This window comes from Branchiostoma belcheri, unplaced genomic scaffold, assembly GCF_001625305.1.
Source record: "Branchiostoma belcheri isolate BF01 breed outbred unplaced genomic scaffold, Haploidv18h27 scaffold120, whole genome shotgun sequence".
Lineage (NCBI taxonomy): Eukaryota > Metazoa > Chordata > Leptocardii > Amphioxiformes > Branchiostomatidae > Branchiostoma > Branchiostoma belcheri.
In genome coordinates, this window is record NW_017802603.1 from 719,235 (window position 1) to 745,995 (window position 26,761).

Consider the following 26,761-nt stretch of genomic DNA (forward strand, 5'->3'; position numbering starts at 1 on the left):
TACATCAAACGCAAAATGGCGTCTCTGTGCTCCCCCCGGAAGTGAATCGTGAGTGGGGAACACCCTCATGCGGCGTTCTGATTGGCTGGAGTGTATGACGTCATTTTGGCGCTAAAGACTAATCTCCAATCACAGATTTGTCTACGCAGCGGAAAAGAGTAGCATTGGCATTAAACATGCTTCGAAATAAATAAGATTCGAAATACATGTAGCGCCGAAAGGTGGAGGAGTCCAATCAAGGACATTGGTGCGATCAATAAAAAATGAAAGTACTTGGGACTGATGGCAAAAAGTAATAAATCTGGTACATGTTTTGCTGGCTATTAAATGACGTGTCTAAAATGTTGACACAGATTCAGATTGGCTTGTTTGCTTTTGTTCCAAACTAGTTACATGAAAGTAGTGTAGCATTATATATATTATCGCAGGCGAAAAATTCACTTATGGATGAATTAGCATTGGGAGTGGCGATTTGAGTGAAAATACACGTCATGAGGATACCTTTTTCGCTGAGCGGTCAAAAGTCCCTGCATGTTACCCCAATTCTGTCAGCCTGCATTTTTTTTTTAAATTCCTTACTTGTCAGTCAAGTTGTCACTATCCTTGTACATGTAGTTGTACGTGGCATGAACTTTGTTCATGTTACCACGGTACTAGTCCAAGCGATCATACGCGCCATCTAACGGCTAAATAGTGTAGTGCTGTAACGCAAAATTCAAGGTACTAGTATTATCTAGCCTACCCCTAAAGTGCCATTTTGCTGTGTGATCCTACATTTGCCAACTATAGAAATCAACTTTTGAACGTTGTAATTAACTATGGAAAAGTTTCCAAACACACCATGGGTCGCATCTACGTTTAAACGTCTGTATTCTATTGTATGTAAATATGGGAATTATGGCACGAAAATGATCATAGAAAAAACGAACAAAATGTAGTTTTACCGTGGAGTGCGACCGGAATACATGCATAGCTCGGTACGACATTTCACAACGTTTGTCTCCAATGAAACCCAACGTCAAGACCTGTACGGATTAATGAAAAATAACGATACAGTACTTGATCTTCGCTTGTATTAACACCAGGACCGTTCTAAAGATAATGTGATGTGCGTTTTGACGCCATTAGCGTGGGCAGGACAGTCGTTCCAGCGGGCATCAGGGGCGCTTCGAGCGTCATGAGAAACTGATAATGTCAAAGCACCGCCATTAGCCGTTTGAAGTCCTCCTGGATGCACTAATATTATACTGCAGCCGCATAGGAACTGGCTTTGATCCTAATTATGACTTTAAGTCAGCCGTATCGCAAGTCGTCTAAGGACAGACTAGTAAGTAAGGTTGAGGGACTGTTACTTCGGAAATGTAATGGATTTGTTAGGATAGAAATAGCAATGCAATTTTACACTGGTAGAATCTGCCGGTACAGTTCTGTCGACAGGTGATATCGGGATTTCTGCTGGTATGATCGAGGATTCTACCGGTAGAGATAGCGATCGGAGTCTGCAATTTTTTCTGGGGTATATATTCGCTTAAAGGCAAACACTAAATAACAGAGGCAAGTGTTACTGTATATTTCCTACACGACCACATTTTTTGTTGATGCAAAACCAACCATGTTTGTAAAGTTTAGATACAGATTGACAAGGAATTGAACTACTAGTATTTATAACACTGTATCACGTATGCTAGCTCTTGTTGTTTTAGTACTTAGGATGTTAAGTTTTATTTTATACCTTTCTTTTTGTACCATGTTCAATAGTTGTTGCCATATATTGTACCACGTACAATTGTCGTGCAATGATACAATCCAGTACGTGAGTAGTGCCAGATAGTCAGACCCCAGGCTCTCGCTTTGAAGTTTGTCCAATGATTGATTGGAAAATAAAACGTTTCATCTGACTGTAATTGATATGGAGGGTACTTGGGGGGTTACCAGAATATCGATGCCGTATAACTGCTGCCTATTCCAAACTCAAGGTTTTGGGGATTCAGAATAATTATAATAGTATCTACAGAAAAATAGCAATTGCTGCCATTAATTACTTTTCAACGTCGAATCATACCACTTAAGATCAATGACTTCATTACGAAAGAATGGGAAACCATCCTTTTCCTATATATATCCTGATTTCAACCTCTACCAGGGGAATGGGTGATTCAGACTATACCTTATCGCTATCTTCACCATGCCCCAGACATATACAACTCTAACTTCCCCCAGGAAATGTCTCATATTCATCATGCATACACTACCGCTCGCGTTACCTGGTCGCTACAAAAGGAACATCACCACCACATTTAATCACAGGGCAGGCACGTACATAAGTAGCCTGGGTCACTGAGACTGTTTCCAGCGGGGTCTACACAGGCCGGCTCCTCAAGTCCAGCTAGCAGGGCCAACATGTCCCCGGGGACATTTTCCCACGGCCCAATAGTACATTAGTACATTAGATGTGCTACGTATGCATGTACGTGGGTCGATGTCCTGTGGCACCCCAGGCTGCAGGCGCACTTTTCCTAAAATTTAAACTCAAGAAAGGGTCAAGGTAGACATTGGCACACCGTCAAGTCATTACCAAACCTTCAAAACATCCCCAAGACATTTATCGATTCCTCTCCCATGCGCGAAGTGATGTAAGCTAACTACTTTGGCATTCCAGTCTTCTTCTGTTTTAAATTATTATTAGATCGTCGCCTACTCACTTACCGTTCAAGAGATACTATCATTGCAATTACTGTAGGTCTCATCCGTTTCCATCCATGAAGAAGATCTAGATGCCAGCTAGCGAGAAGCACTTAATTCTTGAGGTAGGTATTATCGCAAAAGGCATATGTTCTCACTCGAAAGCCTTTTCACATGGCGCGGCATATAGCATACAGGTCCAGTCCTCTCCCTACTTAAATGTTTCCCACACATTTTGAAGGATCACCAATCTTTTCATCTCGCATGGAAGGCCTCATCGAGATCTATTAATCATTCCCATGGTTATTATATATACATCAAGTTCTCCTGCACTCTGAACCAAATGTTACGATCGCATGGAAGCGCTTTTTTTGCGAGACTGGAATTCTTATTTTCTAGTTTGTCTGACTTTAATTAATCCCAATACGAGTGTGTAATGATAACGCATGCTGAGATGTATTGCTGGTAGCGAGCTGGCGGTCACAGGATTGTCCCTGCGTGGCTTTCTGTAGGCAACTAAGGAGACACGTCGTCTACAGTCGGTAATGGCTGTGATACATCTTCGGTGTACACAGACAGCTAGCGCTGGTTACTCCCTCCGGCCGTGTGATCTTGTACTTACCTGTAGACTGATAGATTGCGTTTGAACACAAAAATGTAGCTATTTGGAGCTAAAGGAGCTGCTAAGGCCAATGGAGCCAATACATATTCCACAACACCAAAGAATAACGGCGGCTGATTTACGTCATCTATACCACTCCCGCCGTACCGTATCTATTGTGTATATCCATGACGTTACATGACTGTCGTTTTGTCCCCCCACCTTTCCTACAGGCTGGGACCAATGAGCACCGATCAATGACAAAAAAATACGGCAGATTGCCCAACAAATTTCATTCAAAGAACGATTTTTAAAATGTTTTCTGTGTTTTTTTTATTTTTTAGATCATGTTTTGACATCAGGCATCATATTCCAACAATAAAATCAAGGGCCACAAATCCAATTTTGGCCGCTCAGCGATCACCATCAAGTGGAAAGGGAAGCCTTAGAGATGAAACATCCGGGGCAAATATGATATGCAGCGGCGGAGTGCCATGTCCATATCACTGGCACTTTCATCTAACGGATGGCCATAACCGCACTCGCCCGCTAGATTAAGAAAGGGTAGTGAGTGATGTGACAAACATTCATCTCCGGCCTAATAGCGAGTAGCTATTAGTCAAGTTCATGGTTTTTCAATTATCCTCTCCGCTGTCTCGCCAAAATCAATAGATGGAAATCCATTATCATTGGCCGACAGTTACCCTGCTTTGTTCCTTTATTGAGGTTAAGCCCCTGGTCACGGTGGACTCAGTTCTCCTTACCGGGAGTGGTTTCTCATTTTGCAGCGGCATTCAGCAACAACTGGTACAGACGAGCATGGGTTCAAATGACATCTATTCAATATTGTATGAAAGAAAAGAAACGAGAAAATAAAGACTGGTTTAATTTATATGTTGATAAAAAAACTGGTAGTCAAACTTTAAAAATGTTGATAAAGCTGCAAAGCTGTCATGGAGTTATTTTTCAATGTTACATAAAAGGAATGAAATGAGAGATAACCGACAGCACTAGTGCTGAAATGCCATCGTTAATATTGCATGGTTGAATTATAACGACATAACGAGGAGACAGGAACGAAACGGGACTGCTTGCACCTACTTACAATTAAGGCATTACTTACAGCTATCAAAGACAGCCACGTGCACGATGACAATAATTGCCTTTTATTCTCTCCCTATTCTCTGGGTAACCGTTAGTAATATTCAGTATGATGAGACATTGTAGAAGTGATTCTGAGCGAAGAAACATTACATTACTGTGTAAAATATTTCAAAGATGACTCTCATTTTCTATCTTAAGATAAGGATACATGATGTTAGAAAGTAAGACAAGAGGTAAAAGCATTCTGTACCACTGATATATGATTCACTCTATCATGTATTAAAAACTGAAAATTTGACATATGACCGCATTTCTGTTTTCTGTGAAATACATGTATCTTCAGCAGTAGGATTCAATAAATACCTCCGTATACGTTATATATCATATTTTTGGTCAAGAGTACACGTAATTAAGAATCTTTGTACTTTCGAATTCTTCATGGCCGTGTAATAATATTTTCCACCGGCCTGGATAACCTTGTCTGTAGCTGTTCAATACTAAGAACATATCAATTTCTGAATAAACCCTGGCGTCAACATATAACAACGTACATTTAAGGTAACATAGATAAATGGATCCGTGATAAGCCTGTGCCGACGTTAATATCCTGTATCTCGGTAGGTGGATGGTTTCCGGTGATGGGTAATGATAAATCCCCAACCTGCTAATACATTAAACACGCCTGATGTCGCTTTCATGCACAAGAGGTTTTTGTCTTGTATCCGTATCCGGTTCGTTCGTTATTACATGTCAACATCAACGTCAACATGTCCTTTGTGAAACGTTTGAAGAGAAAATCGACCTGCTTGTTAAACCGAGGACTTGGTTAAACGTGGCATTTCTTTGCAGATCTCTCTACTCCACTTCTCGTTATCATTATCATCATTATCACTGATAGATGCCATATAAACCCGGCCTATTGTAGATACTGATGGCACAATGTACAGTTTTGACTTTTCTTTATAGGAAAACTAGGGTACATGCTGTTGTAGTATAGGGACCACGTTGATGTGTCTGCTTATATAAGTTAGAATATCTGGAAGCTGTGATGAAAGACAGTCCTGTCCAATTTCAATGTTGCTATCTGACATCTATACTGTGCCTTGGCCAGCATTGTTGTTGAAAACGCCGCATGATTTTATCTTGGTATGGCCTGTAACCGTCCCACGATTGAGCAATGTTGGCTTATGAAATATTAGGTAGATCGAGATGGAGCGTATCCAAAGCAATATCAGTCCACGCCCACGTCCTCACTCCTGAAGGGAATTCTTGACAGACGATTTATTGCTACTGCCGCTGGACTGATAAACTCCCCACGGGCCGGGCCGCGTGGTCCTAGATGCACATGGAATGAAGAAGACCGATGGTTATGTTATCCATCGGATTGCTTTTCTATCATGTTCCTAGATCTAGCACATACAGTAAATCCCACAGTCCTGGCACGCGCCGCTGGGATAGACGTCAATAAAGAAACGCCACAGGTAATACAGAGACATTAAAGACATTCTACACACCCGAGAAGCTCCAGGATATGTCGTCATCAACAGACTGTCGTGTTGTGGAGCTTACAGGGAAAGCATGGTGATGGAACCGACGGAATTCCGTCCTGGAATTTGTATTAATAATTGGTAATAAAAGAGAAACAAAAAATAAAAGACGAAAAAAATCGGGATTGTAGCTTCTTTGCAGACCCACATTATTCAGGTCTTGGACAGTCACAGACTGACTGTTCAGGTCAGTTTGCGACTGTGACTAATATAACACCATAGCCCACAGTACTAGTCCACCAGCAAGAAACGATGAGGAAAACTATAAGAGGTTGACGTTTTGGGGTCCAGACGGCCGATGTTAATTCATGGAAATAGTTTCTGCTTCAAGCAAGATGCGGTCCGCGATGGAATCTAATGCAAGTTTAAATGTTCTCAGATGTACCTTTACAGCGGTATCTTGATGTTCTTGTTAGGCGAGCCAGCATGTCCACCTCTCAACTCGCTCCACTCCGTGTCAGGAACCGTTTCTCCAGACAGCGTGCACACCTCCGTTTTGGACGGCTTGGACAGCTTATTGTAGATCGTTAGGACCAGGTAGGTCCCCAACATGAAGATGGCACCAAATACCAACAGGAAGATGAAGAACAGGTTGTCTGGAAAAAGATTTGGCGGGACGAACGGGACTGGCGCGGATGTTGCCCGGGTCAAGTCGGGAGGGTGAGCCGAGGACATGGTAGCGGATGCCTCGCTGATCCCCGGCGTTGCAAGATGCATGCTTGTTTCTGTTCGGTGCGGGGAAACAGTCAATGCAGAATATGGGAAACACTCACATTAGCTTAAACATTCCCTGCAGCAGACAGACCGTCGAAAACGCAGGTCGTTGGGATGCCGGTACACCTCTCTCAGCACGACTTCCACTGCCGGGGACGGCCGGGAATGAATACGCCTGCAGTGCAGCTAATTGCCGTCTACCCAGGCGCCACGCAGGCGTGAGTTTTGACCGAGACTGGTCATCAATCTGTCATGAGCACACAAAGACGTGTAGACTCTGACAGATACACCGGAACCTACCTTTAGACAATATTCTGAATATTACCTATTAGTAAGGAAATGAATGTTTCAGATATTCAGTGGCGCGTTGTTTGAATGCGCAACAATTGTCCCATTAAGGATATTGGAACGTCGGCCCACTAGATGTATCAGTAGAACGGCATGTGAACACAGTGAGTATAATGAATAGAGTAAACTAATTCTTTATTTTGTTTGATCTCTTGTCTGTCTGTTGTAACGAAAGGGCATAACCTGTTTTGCACGCTTGCTAAGGCTTTGGGACGAGGAAGGTTGGCAATCTAAGGGGCCTGAGGTTCTCAAGATCTCATATTGACATTTATTCTTGAAATATCGAGCAAGCTTTGACACCCCGGCTTGTTTTTGAGTACCGTGCTCCCTTGTTTGACCTCAGGTCCCACAACATACATGATGCATGCGTAACTGGTTGGTGGGAAAGGAAGATCAACTGCTATTGCTCACACAGCTTTCAACTTAAGTCCAGAGCTTTACTCTGCCAGAAAATGGTCCACTATTCGTCTTCATTAAAAGCCAGTTTCTATGTTTATATACAGGCCACGGTGGAAACAAAAGCGACAAGGGAGGAGCAATGACGTCAGATGCAGTCTACATGTACTATTAGGAAACTGGGAGGTCAAATGGTATTCATAATTGCTGCCAGGGTTCAGTACATTGTATATGGTATAACTTGTAGCTACGTAGCTGTTTTAACTGTTGAAAGAACCATTTATGCAGTATATCATGCTAGTCTAGTTCCAGGAGTGCTTGAGAAGGCAATGAGGAGATGTATTGGAAGAGAACTAAAAATCTTTTACTTCACGACTTCCGATTTACTCGTATTTGCATTTATGTAGTGATATCTGAATATACTGGTAACTATTTTGCTTTCCCTAACTGGCGCCTTTAGTTCCCCAGTTTCCCTACCTTTCCAGTAGATCGGGTGCGCATGATTATGGGTTAATACCGTGCCCACTATTTAGGATCCAAACCTGTCCCAATCTTTGAATTCTATTTCAAGAAAACATCGAAGCCCAACAAAATACTCCAATAAACAGCGATATTAACTTAACGATGATATTAGATTCTAAGTAGCTTTAGCAACTTCGATCTTTTGAAAACAGCATTTTGTCAGTGTCCTTCCACTCTGGCTTTGTCAAGCGGCACTTGTCTCCAGATTTGTTGAACTGTATTACGACATATTGATCGAAGCCTGAAATACTGATGATCCGCTTTATAGTCTCTTTCTGCCAGTGATGCAGAATCATTGTTGTTCCCGGAGGAAACGTAAGATGTTCATAAACGAATCAGTCAGTCGATAGAACGGAGGATGTGGAAGGTCTACGGCGGCTTGCAGTGAGACCTGCTCTGATGCTACGAATCATTTCTCATATCGTGGGGTATATACACATTTCATACTTGTTCTGTTGAGAAAGGATGACGTTGGATTGTATTCTCTAGATATATCATATGGGCTTCACGGATGGAATCCCTAGGAGCCTAAACCAGGGCGACACTTCTTCACCGCGATTGATAGCCCGTAGCCACGGGAGGACTTTGGCCCTGTCCTTGGTGCTGAGGCAACTTCAATATCTAATATTCAATATCGAACATCCGTGGATGGAAATGAAGTGAAAACAACCTTGAGTTAAGTGTCAACGGAAGCTGACCTGTATAATAGCCTGCAATTGCTAGATGTTGTAGTGGTCATGTTAATCTAATGGAGAAAAACAAGACTTTCTTCTGACAATTAACTACTCAGTAGTTTCTATTATATATAGCTGTCTTGAGGAGTATATATCATCGTCTTTCTCTCTAGGGTGGACTGATACTGTCCTTATTGAGGCCCAAGCCACGGTATACAAGAGGAAAAGAAAGATTATAATCATCACCAATTCCCCATCCACATGCACATACCTTTCATGTTCACTCGGCGTGTGATGTTAACCTTCAGGAGGGGGTGCGCTGTAGTATCAAGAGGACGGGTAGACCTGGATTGTCCATATGGATCCAAACTTGTGCATACACGTGCACGTTACATGGCCAACACCACCGTCACGTCACATTGAATAAAGTTAAAGAGAAAAAGTACACAACATGAGAAGAGTTATTCCCATATGCATGATACGCATGTTCCCGATATCAGCAGGTTAGAATACAGGTCCTCTTGCTTCTCTGTCCTCCTCCGGCGGATGGCCAGGTTGAGGTGAAGACCGTGCCCACAGGATGATAACAACGGTGACCACAACGGCAACAATCGACAGCGAAAAGAACGGCAGGCTCCGAGCCAAGAATTCAACAGGCTGTCTGACGTAGGGACCAACTGTCACCGGTACCGCTGCACCTGCCTCCCCCAGGACGGCTGGTCTCACAGTTTGGGTCGTGGTTTTGAATAATAAAATGGGAATAGTGTTCATTGTCAACTTATGTCCGGATTATCTTCAGAAGGAACCGAAATTGATGATTCCACAGAAGGATGTCTGCATGTCCTCTTCGACAAATGTTCTGTCAGCACCACCGCAGCAGTATCACTTGGATCAAATCTGAATTAAACCCGTGAGTGTATAGAGCCTAGGGCACATATTGAGTATAATGACAAGTGCGACAGCCCGTTGTGCCCTAGAGGGTCAGTGGGTGGGTGCACGTGGAACAACATGTTATTACATTTCCTGGAATTAGTCGTTTTTTGATGAAGGAAAATTATTCTAAAATGTAATAAGCTGTTTCTCTGACTACTGGTGCACGTGTTCAGTATTCTGTTTGTTATAATCCAGTCCATATCATAGGTATGGAAGAAATATATTGCTTTCCATTGTGTTTCTCCACCTCCTCCTTCTGTGATTACATTCAATGGATTCAATTGCTTTATTTTTTGGCCAAATGATCTGTATTGAGGCATTGAGGTAGAGCGGGCAAATATCCCCTGACATTTTTCGACTATTTCTATACAGGCTTTTAATTTTTATTTGTTGTTGTTTTTTTTTGCCATTTTCAGGCGAAACATGTACATTTTGGGATCTGGGGCCCTGGCATCAAGTCAAAATGACCTGTCAATCATTCTGGCCGTTATCACTAGTGTAAGTTGCACTTTATTTGTTGAAGAGCAGAGCAGGAAACCAAAAATAGAACATTTTCAGCAAACGTCGTACAAACGAGGTACAGCTGTTCACTACTTAACAATTATTTTCGGGGCTGACTATTGGTAGTGGCTTATTTCTTTGGGGGATTTCTTTCTTTGCTTTAAGGGAAAATTAACGACGTTCTTACGCCGGAAGTTGAACGCAATTATTTTATTTACAGGTTACAGTGTTTGCAACCTTTAATATTACCATCCCCAGCCTCTAACACTTGTACATACATAGACTTGTCCCAAAATGGGGCCAGAGAACCCACAGCTGCAACCACACGCCATGTTTGTAGAACTAACCTCTATTTTCAGGTCGACCAAAAAGCTACAGAAGACTTCATCTGGGCATACCCGTTCTCTCGCGAGGAGTAGTGACGTCAGAGTGATTGACAGCAGCAGGTGATGACGTAGTCTGTAGTTATCGCCTAACCCTGTCGTGTACGGTCACAACAAACCCCGCTGAACACGGTGCCGGTTTAAAATAGAAAACCCCGTGTATTAAGACGGCTTGGGAGCAGAGTTAACGGGTACTGGATGCAACGAAAAGGTATGCTCAACTTTCAGGCTACTCCTGGTATAACAGCTTTCCAAACTGAAAGCACTAATATTCTTCACTTAAATTCGTAAACGCAACGAGAGAAGGCGTGACATTGGCATGATTGTTCAGCAAAATTATCTATCTTTGAACATGTTGACAGCTGTACTGATAACTACACGAACATTCGAATGAGTTGGAAAAGTGTTTTTTTCACTGCCTCATATTAAAGATATTGTAGTATTAAGACCTGTATTGAAATGTAGTAGATATGTTGGTTCGTCGCTGACATCTATTTCTGTACCCGGCATGCCAGCCATATTTGTCGTTGCCAGGCACGCTTAACCCCTACATCGTACCAAAACAAGACTTCAGCTGTTCGGACTAAATTGTAGCCACAACCAAAAGTCAACGCAAGCCACTATATAAACACGTTTCTATTGAAAAATCGCCTTGAGCTCTTCTGTGATCTCCGACATCGCCTAACACTAGCCTAACACTGACCCAACCAGTGCCTCAAACCACCAGCCTGTAACACAAATGATAATGTTTTAGATTTCTTTTTGTCTTTTCAATGTCAAATCACTCGGTGTGTGCCGAATAACGTTAACACCAATATAATTCCTGTTATGCGCGTTTGGGTCACTGCATTCTATCACTATTCCTCTCTTTGTCTTATACTACTTTAACAATTACCCATGAACTTAAGGAGTAGATATTGTTGTAGTTCAAGATAACTGTGTACACATGATATGTAATGCCTGTTATGGAAACGTATCACGGTGTTTTACTTCCATAACAAACAGAGCTATTTCATGTTTCTTCCTACAGATGCAGCGTGCTCCATTTAAGTAAACAGAGAAGCACTCCGCGTACCATTTAAGTAAATAGGAGCATCAGATCCCTTTAAACAAAAACACAAGTGTGACATGGCGACCGAAGATGTCGGTGTCATCAGTGACTGGAAGAGTCGGCACTGGGACTTGGTACAGCAAAACCTGAACGAGTTCCGATCGCAGGGAATCCTCTGTGATGGACGGGTCCTGGTGGGGGAGCGGGTGTTCCCCGTGCACAGAAACATCCTTGCCGTCAGCTGCCCGTACTTCAGCGGTACCCTCGGGGCGGAGACGGCGGAGGCCGCGGGCCCTGCACCCGCGGAGTTCAACATCACGGACGCCGTGACTCCGGAGCAGTTTGACTCCGTCATGTACATGTGTTACACCTCACAACTTCCCAAGAATCTGGACGCCAAACTGCTGGATATATGTGAAGACGTCTTCAAGATTCCTGTCACATTTTCGACAGTCGGCGACCCGGTGGAGTTCCCTCCGACGCCTCCGTCCTCTCCGAAATCTGAGAAAAAGAAGAAGGAAGACGGGGATAAGAAGGAAAAGTCTGATAATGAGTCTAAGGAAGAGGCCCAAGCGAACGGCGAGGGTGGAGTGGAGGAGGGTAGAGGTGAGGGTGGGGAGGGGGGCAGCGAGACACCGGCGTCTGCTCCACCCCCACCCCCTCCACCACCCCCTCCCCACCGACATCCCCGCAAACCCCTGAATACCAGGATACTTCAACCATCACCATCCAGGACAGCGTAAAACGAAACCTCCAGACATCCTTCCACAGGAATCTGAACGACATGATAGAACGCGAGCAGTTCTGTGACATTGAACTTCACGTCGAAAACAGGGTCTTCCGAGCTCACAAGAACATCCTAGCCGCCGCCAGCGAGTATTTCCGCTCCATGTTCACATCTAACATGAAGGAGCGGTTTCAGGACGTGGTGACGCTGAAGGGAGTCAGTGGACGGAGTTTTTACTATCTCATGGAGTTCATGTACACAGGAGAACTACAGTTATGCTTCAGAACAGTGAACGAGCTTCTAGTGGCGTCCAGCTTCCTTCAAATTCGGCTGGCCATCGAAGCGGTCGCGCAGTTTTTGTACCTTCATCTGGATGCAGAGAACTGCATTGATGTCTTGAACTTGACGGAGACATACGGCCTGTCCAGGCTGGGAGACAGGGTGTATCAGTTTATAAAAGACAGGCGAGAGACGTGGGCGGTGGAACAAATGAACCCTCAGCAAAGAGCTCGCTTCGACAAGACACCGATGAAGTGCATCGCAGCTACTGCAGCACAGGTAGGCTATCTGGAAAATGTCTGCAAGTCTGTGTGCCACCCATCTTTGCTGACGCCCCATGGCCATTTCCACTAGAGTCTACGACCGCTGAGCTATCGTCATATAGCGTTTCGTGTTGTCTTGTCAATCATAATAAAGTAATTAAACATATTGCATCATATTCTAATTATGCAATCAATGGTCGCACAAAATCCAATTTTTGGTCGCCCAACGCTCAGCGACTGCCTTCTAGATGTACATATGTAGTTCGCTTTACCCGTTGCTGTTGTTGCATCCGCAGGAATTTGTCCATGCCACTGATGACCCTCCGGAACTGTACATTTTTGACGACTCAAGAAACGTCTGGAAGCTCCTGACTTCCCTTCCGCACGACGTCTCCAAGACGACATACTTTGACGTCGCTGCCATCGACCACTACGTGTACGTCATTCTAGGGGATTGCGACACTCAGCGTGGAAAAAGTAGTTGTAGGGTGTTCTGTTTCGACGCCCTCTTACGACTGTGGTCCGAAGTTCCACAAATGCGACATCCTCGATCTTACTTTGGATTGGCAGCCCTGGATGGACATCTTTACGTCGTGGGTGGCCGGAATCTTAAGGTACAATGATGTTCAAATGCCTGTATAACTGTCCTCATAGGTCTAGACAGTTCTATGTCGTTAGCGCAAAATGTCGTTCGATTTACATACGGCATGAAAGATGCTTTAATAGCAAAGAAGTATATTAGCATTCCCAACATAGATTTTTCTTTACCGACACAGGAAATGAAGGAGATGGGATGTAGCTACATGTCATCTGTGGAGAGATTCGAACCCGTGACCAACAGCTGGAGTGCCGTGTGCGCCCTACCGGTGGGTGTCCGGGCTCCAAGGTTAACCACCTGCATGGGGAACCTTTGGGTCTTCGGAGACCACCTGTCGTGGGGAGACAGCACGGCCAGGTCGCTGCGCTACGATCCCGCTGTGGATCGCTGGGTGGAGCTGTGGAGCGCTCTGCCCGGAATGAAAGGTTAGTGTTGGTGTATCCAGAACCGTACTGTAGAGTCTGAACCATGTCCAGATACGATTCTGGATAGTCCACGCGCATCCAGAACCGTGCCTGGAGAAAATCTACGCCCGTTTTTGGATACGAGGAGACTATGCAGAACCCTGCCTGATTCTGGCTCTAACCCATTCAGGTCAGGCACAAAACTGGTACGGATCTAGTTGCTCCACTGTTGTAGTAGTAGTTAGCGCTGTTTCAAAAAGACTGACAAAGTAGCTGTAGTATAAATCGCGTGAATGTCTCTAGCTTCTTTGTTGCTTTTGCCAAACGGTTTTTAACGTTAACTTCTTCCCCTTATTTGCAATACCCTACCCTGGATAAATCTGTTTCCCCTTTTGTTTTAGTTTATTGTAGGATACATTCTACTAAAATTGTTGTGAAAGTCTTTCCTCAAAGACAAAGTTCCAAAATATAATACTAATACTAATACCTTCTTGCTTCTTTTGTTTTTATTGCGTAATGCAGCACACGCAGGGATTATGGAGGAGGAGACCCTGCATACTGGATATATGCAAATCAGTGGTAATGAAATCTTGTGGTGAAATATCCATGCACGTGTGGAGAAAATGCACGGTGTCAACTTAACACATAACGATAGATTCAGCCTTAGAAAACTACCCCATGTTATGAGTTACCAAGGTTTGTGTTTACACTGTTGACTTTTGTGTGTCACTTATTTGATGATAGTACATGTCACGCATTGACTTAAGCGACGATCACAACCCGCCGTACGTGCTCCTGCGTGCTGTCTACGTGCAAAAACGTGGGCAAACGTGAGGCATCCGTGCGTGGTGAGTACCACCTCCGTACGGAATCCTACGGATTTGGGAGCACACAGACACGCCGTAGAACTTTAAGTGCATGTAAAACTTTTTCTACGTGCGGTCTGCGGATTCACCACCCGTGCGTGCGAGTACGAGCGACGTGCGTGCCCCATACGTGCCGTGCGGAAGAAGCACGTGTGAGTACGGCCTCCTTACGGTAAAGTTGCAATCGCACAGAGATCGTACGTTGTAAGCACGTACAACTCACGTACCACTTGCGCAACGTACAATGCACGCAATCGCTCATGGTCAGACGTAACGTGCAGACCACACTCTTACACCTTGCAAAACCGTGCGAGTGACGTGCGAGTGACGTGCGTCGATGCCACTCCTTCCGCACGTTTTCAGAAAAAACGTAGCAGACGTAGCCTCCCAAAAAACGTACGGACAAAAGCACGCACGGCGGGTTGTGACCGTCGCTTAAGTTGTGACTAACTGTCACTAACCAACATATCAGCTTATTCGGGTGTTGAATTTCAAAGTAAACGTTTACTGAAAGTACTATTCTTCAATATATCAGAATTTTGGCATATGCCATGCTCAGGCCCCAGCCAATCCACGGCGAAGAAACTTCGGTTCGACCCCAAGCTCAACCGCTGGAGGGAGGAAACATGGCCGACCTACGCCAACCCGGGCATGAAAGCAGCGGAACGCAACTGTCTGTACCTGGTGCAGAGCGAGGAGCCGGCGGGGCAGGTGGTGAAGTACGACATCCTGACCGAGGAAACCAGCGAGCTGAGCCGGCTTCCCAACTACCTGCCGTCCCACCCGGCCAGCAAATGTGCGCTGCTGGGCAACAGGCTCCTCTTCGTGGACTACAAAGCGCCGGGGAAGGTTCATTGTTACCACGTGGAGGAGGACAGGTGGAGCGAGCTGGCCGACTTTCCCGGGGTGAGAAAGAACACGACAAGAACGATAACCTTGGAGATGACGATGCCTTCTTCACTAAACTGATCGCGACGTGCCAAATAGTACTATGTCATACAATATGTTTTCACAATCAGCAAGTGTATTATTTGAATTTTCGAACATGGTTGTAAGCTATTGAATTGAAATTTCTTGAATGAATCGTTAGATTTCTGTTGCACGCAATTTATTTATGATGCTGAATATGATACCAAATATAGCAAAAAACTGTTTTAAACGCAAATAATCATTAAAAATAAGCATTTAAGTGACGCATTACATGTTGTTACCTCCGGGGAAGGAGATATCCTTCCGCGAGGAGGTTTTACTATGGTTCGAAACATTTCTGTCAGCAGCTGTTTCTCGCGATCGGCTGGACGGATTTGTCTGTGGTTCGGTATACGTATTGCTATTGGGCTGCAGATGATGCAGAACGTTTTTGTTTAATTGCATATGTGTTTATGGGCGTCGAAATAAAAGGTGTTTAAGTGCTCCGGACACCCCCGCCATGCTGAAAATGGTAATTACCATGTTGTTAAGGAATGGGGCGAGTGCAGTTTTGGGTCTAACCATTCAAAAATGAGAAAACAGAGTCAGAGGGGTGTATGGTTCCGATAAAAATTTTGGGTGACGGCGCAGCAATGATGGCGCGGGATGACGGCGGGGGTAATGGCGCGGGTGACGGTGCAGGCTGTCAGACACGTTACGTTAATCAACAGTCCATACCGAACCAACCGTCAGTAGCCATCAAACACATACAAACATACTACGCACATAACTTTCATACTACACACAAACAAATAACCTAAACCAATAGAACACACAAAAAACCCGGAGGTTTGAAATCTACGATTTCCCTTGTTTAGTTCTGATAGTGCTTGATCGATGCTATATGTTGTTAACATGATTTCCTCTCTGGTCAATTGCTACTTTTAATGTGTGATTTGCCATATTGTTGTGCTGGTTTTCTGAACTATCATGGTATAAAGCAGATTCAATGGTGATAGTGAAACGTTATTTCCATCAACCTTATTTTCCATTTCTTTCATTAGTCATTATTATCCTTAAGTAATTATTATCAAATCTGTCTTGAATATGATCTTTTGGTTACATGTAGCTTACGATGTAAAGCGGTGATGATTGACTTGCGGAACAGATCTCTCTTATGGTACCCTGTAACCATTACGTATATATACACAGTATTTATATACTAACGTCACCCCATGCTTTACATGAAACAAATAGAGTAGAACAACAAGTCTTTGTCACCGTACGGTATGTCATCCCTTACTTTAACCCCGCTAGTATCCACCATAACTTAAAACGATCTATCTAGAAAAAATGCACTGCTCTTAACTTAAGGCAGGCTACACATGACTGGATCATCCTGCTCAGAACATGGCGGCGACGGTTGCCATCAGAGCGGTGCTGAACACGACAGTTGTCAGGGCCTTCAGGGGGACAGTAGCGCTCACATCTGTAACAGACAGGGTTGTCAACATTGTCGACAGCACAGCCGCATGGCCATATTAAAAACAAATTTTAAGCAGACAATTTTGGTCGATATCAAAATGACGGATGTCGTCCATAATCATAAAATCGTAGTATTGTAGTATTATTAGGCCCCTTAACTTGTTATGAAAACAATGGGAAGTTATTACGCACAGGCTTTCACGCCGGTGACAGGAGCCGACTCCAGGCCGACCCAGAACGTCTCGAATCCCTTGACGAATGTCACGCGGAAGACGACTGTCATATTAGCCGGGGCGGCAGGTGGCGTCCAGGTAGCGTCCAAAGTTCGGACCTTCGTCTCTGACGTGTGAGTGAGGGCATTCTACAGAGGGCACAAAGGGGCTCATGTTTGAGTCAACTTTAACACGTACACATACGGTGAAACAAATGTTGGGCCATACAAAAGAATGTTTGTGCCAAACATTACCGTAACCTTAATCAAATAAGCCTGTCTGAGATGTGATATAAAACAGTTCCTAGCTACGTACGCGTCCATAACGTGCAGTATGCACACGTACATATCTGGTAAGATATTACCGTGAGTCTACCACCTTTATACGTTGAAACATATGCACGAGCCAGTCTTTACCTTCATCCCGCCCGGACAATCCCTGGTCTGGGTGCCGGTTGGAAGCACTTCCCACCTGCCCACCGGGGCGGTAGTGCCCTGTAGTCGGGCCTGCAGGAAGAAGCCCTCCCAGTAGTACTGGGCCGCATCGGTAACTCCCAGGGACACTGGAATGCAAGTCTTAACGTTTAAAACACTAAGGCATAACTACGACTAGTCATCATCAGCAGCAGCGATGCGTCTCAGTGTTTGGCGTAAGACCAGGTCGTCCGTAAGACCAGTGACAACCCAGTCATAATCCTCAATCATCTGAAATCATACTAAGGAAACATAAAGACACAGAATAGCGCGCACGCTCGAACGCACGCACGCATGAAAACACACACACAAAGAATAAGTGCATAAGTTTGTATTTTACAGTTACCTTGGACCTTTCCATTGTCCTGCCTGGCAGCAGTGATGAGGTAAGGCGCCGTGGACAGGTTCTGTGAGCTGTAGCGCTCGTCAGGGAGGCTGGAGTTCTCGTGGTTCATCCGGTGGTTCGGGAACATGGCACTACAGGCCTCGACAGGAGCACCAGAAGGATACCCCTCAACCATGCAGACCGACAGGGTCACGACCAGGGCGGCGGCGACCGCCAACTTCAGGGAGAATGCCATCTGTGTGAAGCAAAATGGAGTTTAACATATTTTGTTTGTCGTCAGTCTTGATATATATATATATTATATAACCGAAACGCCCAACCCGTTTTTTTTTTTCGTTTCTTAGATCCATACAGTCACTTGCAGTGTGCCAGACACAACAACTTTCACTTCATAACGGAGGTTGATAGTCACCTGTTATTTCTTCCACAAATATGATAAATCGTCATAAATAAAGAAATACTTATTAGGCCAGGATACTAGTATGGAATTTGACCCATGCTAACTTCATGTCCTTTACAATGAGGCAAACATTTAGTAATGTGCATGTGAAAATGTAAGCAAAGTGGCTTAGAAACATTTCCCACGAGACAAAGTTCCGCCCGGCTTACTTCCGTGTACGTGCTGTCCGTTCTAAACTTTGCCGCAGGCGGTGTCGTTCTGTGTTCAACTCTGTACTGTAAACAGACAGAAGGGTAAAGATCGGCCAGGAACATGAAAAGGGATCGGGTGTACCAACGATTTGTTGATTTCAGGTAATGTATGGGATTTTGAAGGCTGCACAATCCTAAACCTGTGCGTCATCGTGAACGGTTTCTGGAGATAGGAAATTCCTGGGTCCGTTGACTTACTGCGTCCTCACGAGCGTTGCGCCACTACCACTACTACTACTTCTGCGGCATTAGGGAGAGGTAACATTCGTCCTAGTCGCTAGTGCGTTCTTGACATGTGGGTTAATTTCCAACATTTTGTTATCGAGAAACCCACTTCTACATATGCGAAACTCTTATGACAATACAACACAACACAACGTACGGCTTCCTACCAAGAGTCGACAGGAAAAGACTCTCTTACGGGCCCAGACATTATACACTATTTGTAATACACCTGCATCGCGGAATGGGCACACGTGTCATGTCAATTACATGGGCCTGCGCTTGCCTTCTTCTCTCGGACTGTCGTCACTGAGGTGCGTATGATGACTGGGATTTTATCAGGACTTTGTGTCGCCACGTCCCTAATCGATAACCATAAATCAGCTCTAACTACATGTCACCTATGATAATATCTACGACGTCTGCATATGTTGCACGTTCTTCTGTAATCACGCTTCCATTATTAATGCAAAATAAAGGGAGTATATATTGTAACCAAAAACTCAGTCCTTTTGAAAAAACTTAAAGGGATCGGAGCGGTATGATTGTGTGAAGATGTGGCATTGGTACGATGTATATATGGTATGGTGTACGTGACATCCCGCACGACACCTGGACTGCCACAATTATCTTGTCGAAAGGTACTTGATGCAACCTAAAAGGTCTGATCGTTTTCAAAATCTATCCAGTTGCTTGAGTAACGTCAACAGTTACAACAGTTACTTGGGTATCTTATTACCCAGATAAGATACCTTACCTTTATAACTAATGATATCTTACCTTTATCGATGACAGTCATCTTTGACCGTGGCTTTGTTTACTAATAGTCATCTTTCAAAATATGGCACATTAGTGGGTAATTGTAGACAGGCCAGGAATCCCCTAAGGCACACTAGGTCTAGTTTCAGATTTTAGTTAGTTTCTCACACTTGCCGTTGTGTTTGCACGAGAATCAAAGGCTTAATATCATGTTAGTAAAGGTACTGGAGAGATAAAAATGCATTTGGGTATTTTTTCTGCATCCTTTAGCAATTATGGTAAGTGTGTGACAATGCCGTGACATGCCCCTCAGCTGTCTCACATCGCCGTACGATCTCCGGCTGGTACCGACAGGTGTCACTGACCTTGGGAAACACCGCTTCAAATGTCAATGTTTGTACGTGGCGATATCTGACTCTGGATCTAGTCTCTGATTTCCCCAAGTTGATGTAAACAGAATGGAAACAGCAAAACGGCTCATGGGCTGTTCATGTTGAAGTGGTCAGTTCATGATGAAGTGGTCAAGTGGTTGGCTATACTAAGGACATTGTATAGGATATAATGCCCTTGACCTTCTGGTTTATTCGCCCGATGCGAGCGGGGCGGTAAACGTCTGGTCGGATATCGACCTGTTGGTACTCTGAACTCCGACAAGCGCACCACTACTACAATTCTCGGAAGTGGACATTTGTAATCACGAGTCAGCACTACTTGAGGAGCTGCACTACTGCACGCTGTACCCGAAATGAAGTTTCACTTGTTGAAATTTCTGGCGAGGCGACGCCATCTCTGTTGGTGCGACGGAGGTATGCGCTCCAACAGTTACGCTGAACACACCGAAATACACGTAAAATGGGTAAATCTATACATGATGCTTTGATCAGTAAACATTGGAGATTCCATTTGTCGTAACTTAATGTATTTATAGCCATGGAAAGAAGAAATCGCTAAGAAAACCCTGGGCGAACGCGATCCTGACGTGACACTGAGTGCTAGGTTACAAAAGGCAAACCTTGCTTTTGTCACGCTACAGAATTAACATAAAGCAAGCGAGGTTAACGTTAAGTTGAATTTGAAACAAACAACGAAAGGTTAACGTTACCTGGCACGTAGGTCCAGCAAATACGTGGCGGTGCCTCTGAGAAAAATTTGGTAAGAATTACCTTGAGCAGAACTTTGTGGCGTGTTATAACCTTGCGTCGAGCTGTAACTTTGCGTCGTGTTGTCCCACCTTGTTGTTGACTTCACAAATGAGACTGTCGTCAATTCATGAAATGGGATATTCCACAAAGTGTGTGTGTGGGGAGGGGCAGGTCAAAACAACAAAGAAAAAAGTTGCATAGCGAAGCGCGAGTGATCCTTGGAGGGCTGAACCTTAAACGCTTTTCTAAGCTCTGGTTCCAGCTTGGCTTAGTATGTGAGATGTGGATAAACAATAACGGAGAATGATGCAAGGTTCTCTTAAAGTGCCTCCCCCTAGTATGAATGTAAGCATCACAAGTGGTTAAACTTGAATCGTGAGTAGTGATAAATTTGCATACTAAACAGAAGTAACACAGTTTATTGATTCCATGGCGGGTAGCACATTTCAAAGTGTCTGAAGTGTAACACCAGGAATTCGAATCTTTCGAGTGTTCTGCAATCTTGTTAACGTTCGTTTGAAGTTGCCAATACTCAAGATTATGTTTGGCCCCACCCTAGCACCATTTGAAACAAGCATGAAATCACATTATGGGATTCGAAGAATTTACAAAAATGTAGCCACCTGTGGGGACTAGCGCTTAAGCTTGTTTTTAGGATTAAGACAGGCTGCAGTGATGCTGAAACAAACAAATCATCCAGCATGTTGATCTTGTTACTGATTTGTGCTAGCAGCATACAACTGTAAATCATGAAACTTTTGCAGTGGTTTTAATTTATCGGTTTCCGCAGTGTCTTCTAAATACGAAATCATGACACAGCAAAAATGTATTTTACATTTTTAGTTTACTACGGGATTGGACTTCAGGGCCGCGAAAGCCTCCTTTCGCCTCATACTGTGAAATAGAAGCACGCAAAATAAATGCATTTACAGTATCACAACAAACAGTTGTCTCGCATCCACGCCATCTCCGGGTGACACCATGACCAGTCACCGACCTTGAGAAACACACCTTTGAAGGTGTGATGATGTAATTCATGAGCATGTTTTTCCTGTTAACAGCAGGGGTTACTCATGGTTCATATAACACATAAAGGAAACATTGACACTTCAACAGTCTGACTTAACTCTTTAATGTCATCATTGCTTACACATTAGTGACCTTGTCACTCCTAATTATTGGTCCTGTCCTACCATGTACCACTATGAAGTATCATATCAAACTGACAAACTCTTTTTCTGCAAAAAGCTTTTATAGCATTCTTTGATTTAAAGCTGTCAAATTCCTTTTCACATCACAAGCACCTCAATGACTTTGCATGCAGGGAAACCCATGTTTTGAAATGTTCTTATTGCGGCAAAATCTCTCTTCAAATACAGAAAATTTGCAAGAGGTAGTTCTAGAGACTCCAGGAGAAAATTTTAAGATAGCTATGTAAATTGCTAGGTCTTCAGAATCTTTTTATTTAGCCACAACAGAGCTATATAGTATATGTACCCAATTTTACACACAAGTACACATACAATTGATCAAAACATTGACTTTTTCACAGTATACAATATGAATCAGTCACATGCAAAAGTAAACTGACATTAAGAGGATCAAAGTCTCCAGGACTGCTTCTTGTGGTTGCATCCACTGTCTCAAATAAACCTATCGCTATCAAACTAGCGTTCCTAACCCTACTGCTGCCGCAGCCGCGGCCAGAGCCTGTGCTGCCTGCCTCGCTTCCAGCGTGAGCCTGGCTTCTTCTAGCCAACCAGAAGCCACCTTCCGAGGCTCCCCCTTCAGTTGATTGATAAACCTTGCTGCTTGCTCTAAGTCTCCGTTTTCTAGGCTATGTTCTGCATAAGATAGTAACGTGAACGTGTCCAATTTCTTTGGGTCGACTTCTTTCCCCGGGGGGAGCGACCTCCTTCCCGCGTCCACCAGCAGGAGAGACTGGAGGTACGACACGAAGAACTGGAAGAGGGTTCCGCCGGTTTCATCGATCATGGCCACGCGCCGGCAGACCCTTTTGACGCGGAGGAAGCGCTGCCGTAGAGAGTCCTCCGGATACACGCCCGCCTCCATGGCCTGCTGCGGCATGGCGTCCAGGAGCGTCTGGAAGAACGTGCTGTCCCCTGCTGCCTCCTTCACGGTGTTGACTTCCCTGGAGAGGGGCACGCGGCGCTCCTCCCATGACGTCGCCTCCTCGTTGCCAGTGTTGATGAGACGTTTCAAGGTCTCACAAGCAATCAGCAGCTCCTGGGACTTACGGGCTTCTCTCTCGATGTCAGCTCGACCTGTAGGAACCAGAATAAATTTGCATTTAGTCCCAGTTAGGCATGGATATGTAATAAACTTCTTATCATTGTCATAGATGATATTTGCAGCATGCCCAAACAGTGATCTGCAGTACTGCAACCAATTAATAGGGGTCGCTTTTAACCTATGAAAATGATCCCTTCATTATATTGTCATTGTCATTCATGATGAATGTAACATGTATCAGCTTAACTTGCTCTTTGGTAGCAGTGGTTAATGAATAGGTTAATGTTCGCTGAGCTTACCCTCAATGGCTGCCTCCACCCCCCTCAGCCTGGCCATGGCCTCGTTCAGTTTGACCTGGTAGCGATCTCGCTCGTCCATGAGAGCGTCGTGCATCTCGGCCTGGTGTTTGGAGCCCAGCTCCTGCTCCTGGACCCGCAGCACGTCCTGCAGGTGCTCGCTGTGTGCTGCTGCCTGCCGACGCAGCTGGGTACGCATCTCTGTCTCATACTGCTCCCTCGCCTGGGCAATCTGGACAACAAATCAGGGATTTCAGACTTACCGGGAGCATTTTGAGATTCCATGATATTTAGAGGTAACTAACCCGACATCCTGTTTCTAACATTTTGACCTATCATTCTGCCTGCCAATCTTCCCCACACCCACATGCTGTTAACCTACTGTCCGGACAGACACACAAACACCCAAATAAATAATCATGCGCTCCCACATCCACATACCCTGAGGTCCTGAGCCAGAGCCAGTTCTTGTTTCTGCCGTTCCAGTTCTCTCTTCAGCAGCGCAAGGGTCTCCTTCTCATCCTCGGCACGCTGTCTGCCGAGCGCGTCGTCCATACGGGACTTCTCCAGCAGCTGCTGTTCTGCCAGCTGGCTCTGCAGCTGTTCAATACGCCGGTGGGCGTGCGCGATCAGGGAGTTCAGCTCGTCTTCAGAGAGTTTGCCTGTGTGCCAAGTAACAGAGGAGATCTTTATTACAGTCAAACCACTACATACATGTAAGGACCACCTGGACAATGTGACCACTTTTGGTGGTCCCTTGGATAATGTTTCCAATTGACATCAAAGTGTTAAGGCGTTGGTAGTTTTGACAAAGTATTAAAAAATACATGTATTCGAAAATTGCAGCAGTAGTTTAGCCTAGCCTTAGACATAGACAAGGGAAATCGTAGATTTCAAACCTCCGGGTTTTTTTTTCTATTGGTTTAGGTTATTTGTTTGTGTGTAGTATGAAAGTTATGTGCGTAATATGTTTGTATGCCGGTTTGATGGCTACTGACGGTTGGTTCGGTATGGACTGTTGATTAACGCAGTGTTCGAAATACTTTTTTGAGCAAAGTAGCACAGTGTGCTACCTAGGGCAAAAACTAGGTAGCGCAGCAGAATTTTAGGTAGCGCCACCGCCCCCCCCCCATTTGTCAAATTCTATGCACGTGTCGCAATACTATATTTCTTCCAATCATAGAGGTATAATACCTCCATGCTCTAATAAAGTTACTTTTTTTGAGGTTTCAACTCTGAAGTAGGAGCTCTGGGTCGAAGCCAAATTACGGGTGCGTGATTTATTCTGGTTTTCTACTGAAACAAGTGCTTCTGCAAAAGCTGACCATTTTCGCCGCTTACAGGCTTACAGTTTTTACGAACATTTTCCCCATCCTATCATTTCAATTTACCTAAGTTATATAAATGGTTCTAGTTCTCATCAACATTGTATATAATGAGAGAACATGCACTTCTATATTTCAACTCTTTAAGTTTAAAACATTACAAAAATCAAGTATATAACAGTTTATAACCTGTTTTCTCTCTTTTAAGAGTCTTTTTAACAGAATAAAAAAATGAGACACAAAAGTACATTTTAACTTAAATTATAAGTAACGTTAATATATATATATATAATTTTATTCAAAATCTCTTCTATGGCTTTGTCCCCAACATCTAAGTTTACAAACCTCGTGACATTCAACCAGGGCTTTAGCCAGCGCCCGTTTTACCGTCAATTGACGGTATTTTTTCCCGTCGGACGGTAAAAATTTAAGTCCTTACCGTCAACATTGACGGTCAAAAATCGTGGGTGAAGACATTAAACTTAGCAAAAAATGTAGCGAATTTGAATGAGCCACGGCGCGGGGTCTTTCCAAAGCGCGTCGCGTCTTTTCAAAACGCCGCGGGCCCACACATTTCTTATTTAAATACGGCGGGAAACCTGACTTCAAGGAACGTGCCGATGTCTGTTAACTCGGTTCTTTTCTTCAATGTTGCTGTCTGTTTAAACAACATGTGCTAACGGCCACATAAGAACAATGGCTCGACTCAGACTCACGCTGGTAACTGTACATGACAATAAGATAAATAAACAACATGTGGCAACGAACAAAGAAATATCAAAACGTTTTGAAAATATACTGTACTTGAATTTTCATACCATCGCAAGAAAACGGAGATCGATCTACGCAAAGTGGCTTTATTATTTATATAAACTTCGTTAAACCACCTTCGAAGACTTGAGCGGCAGCATAAAGATAAATTTTCTGGAGCCGATCGCTGAAGCAAGTTTTTGCCGGCGTACGTAACTCCCTCCGCGGCAAAATCCCATATGCCGTAGCGAAATCGCGTCTCAGCACTTCCCCAAATCAACTCCATGGCCGCTAAAGTCTGCAAATGAGGTTAAACTTCCTCATTTCGGTTGAGAAGCGAAGCTACTAGTATAAAATCATGTGCATGGCGGCCATTTTGTTTGCTACCCGAAGTCTTCCGAATGATCTAAATAAGGAAATCGTCGGAAATCTGAGCCACATCCCTCGCTGTCGGCATGCGCTCGGGGCTGGCTCGGTGGAAATCGGAGGCTGTGGCGTCAGGACTAGGTTTATTTGCATGGCTCGGGAAGCTGCCGCGGCTTGAATCGCAGCGGGATTTGGGCGCCGGGCGGGTCAAACAAAGGGAATATGAAGTTGTGAGGACCATAGTTGTTTTTTTTTCATTCTTCAAATTGCAGATTGTGTAATTTTTATCCTGAAATCTTGAAAATCTATCTGCAAATTGCAGACTGAAGACGGGTATTTAGAACACTGAATACATGAAGTGTGCGGGGGGGCATGATGTCGATCACCGGATCATGATTTTTTTTCGCGTTGACCCTGATTCAACCCTAAAATAATACTCGAAGAGAACTTCAAAAGTCATCTTTTACTAATCATATATAATTGTTTACATTATATCATTTGATCAACCTGATCTATTAAAAATTGTCAATGGAAAATACCTTGCCAAACAATGCAATACCTATTTAAGTTAATTAAACACTCACTCATTAATTAATTAATTTCCTAAAATACAAAAGACATGTTATCTGTATCTGTATCTGTATAGCCGGTATAACCGCCTTTCGGCGTAACACACCAGCTTCGCAGGCACGCGGCGCGGCGGCAGCTGGCTATATTACACCGATCGACTTGTTACACCTAACCCTTGAACTTCTAGCTCTAGACATTGTTTAAAGCTATCTATTGACAATGCCCCTACTGTACTTGGTGACAGTGAGTTCCACTCTGCGATAGTTCTAGGAAAGAATGAATTCTTGAACACCACAATCCTTGGTTGATAACTCTGGTACTTGAATGCGTGGCTATTTCTTGTTCTCCTCAGGGCTGGTATTAGGTACTTAGTAGTTGGGACATCCACCAGTTTATTAGTCATTTTGTA

At 44.1% G+C, this 26,761-nt stretch overlaps 2 protein-coding genes and 1 pseudogene across 11 annotated transcripts in view; 1 reads left to right on the forward strand and 2 right to left on the reverse strand.

The window, feature by feature from the left end:
- Window positions 1-10,168: 10,168 nt before the first annotated feature.
- LOC109462980 lies at window positions 10,169-15,797 on the forward strand (annotated as a pseudogene).
- Window positions 15,798-16,377: 580 nt separating this feature from the next.
- LOC109462981 (putative defense protein 3) lies at window positions 16,378-21,100 on the reverse strand. 6 transcript variants are annotated; one of them, XM_019759628.1, is made up of 6 exons: window positions 20,814-21,099; window positions 18,628-18,693; window positions 18,019-18,253; window positions 17,616-17,761; window positions 17,180-17,348; window positions 16,378-16,991 (listed from the first exon to the last, which is right to left on the reverse strand). In XM_019759628.1, exons 3-6 carry the CDS (start codon window positions 18,251-18,253, stop codon window positions 16,906-16,908), a joined length of 636 nt encoding a protein of 211 aa, XP_019615187.1. In that variant the 5' UTR covers window positions 18,628-18,693; window positions 20,814-21,099; the 3' UTR covers window positions 16,378-16,905. The 6 variants fall into 6 exon arrangements, with proteins under 6 accessions (XP_019615187.1, XP_019615189.1, XP_019615191.1 ...); XM_019759630.1 differs by having other exon boundaries at window positions 20,753-21,099; XM_019759632.1 differs by lacking the exon at window positions 20,814-21,099 and adding an exon at window positions 19,672-19,717.
- Window positions 21,101-21,907: 807 nt separating this feature from the next.
- LOC109462961 (MICOS complex subunit MIC60-like) overlaps window positions 21,908-26,761 on the reverse strand; it is a 24,507-nt gene continuing 19,653 nt past the window's right edge. For all 5 annotated transcript variants that reach the window (XM_019759600.1, XM_019759597.1, XM_019759599.1 and 2 more), the window contains 3 exons: window positions 23,783-24,003; window positions 23,345-23,573; window positions 21,908-23,077 (listed from right to left, as the gene is read on the reverse strand). In XM_019759600.1, the coding sequence (XP_019615159.1) occupies window positions 22,455-23,077; window positions 23,345-23,573; window positions 23,783-24,003 (1,073 nt within the window). In that variant the 3' untranslated portion in view covers window positions 21,908-22,454. The remainder of the gene's footprint in view (window positions 23,078-23,344; window positions 23,574-23,782; window positions 24,004-26,761) is intronic.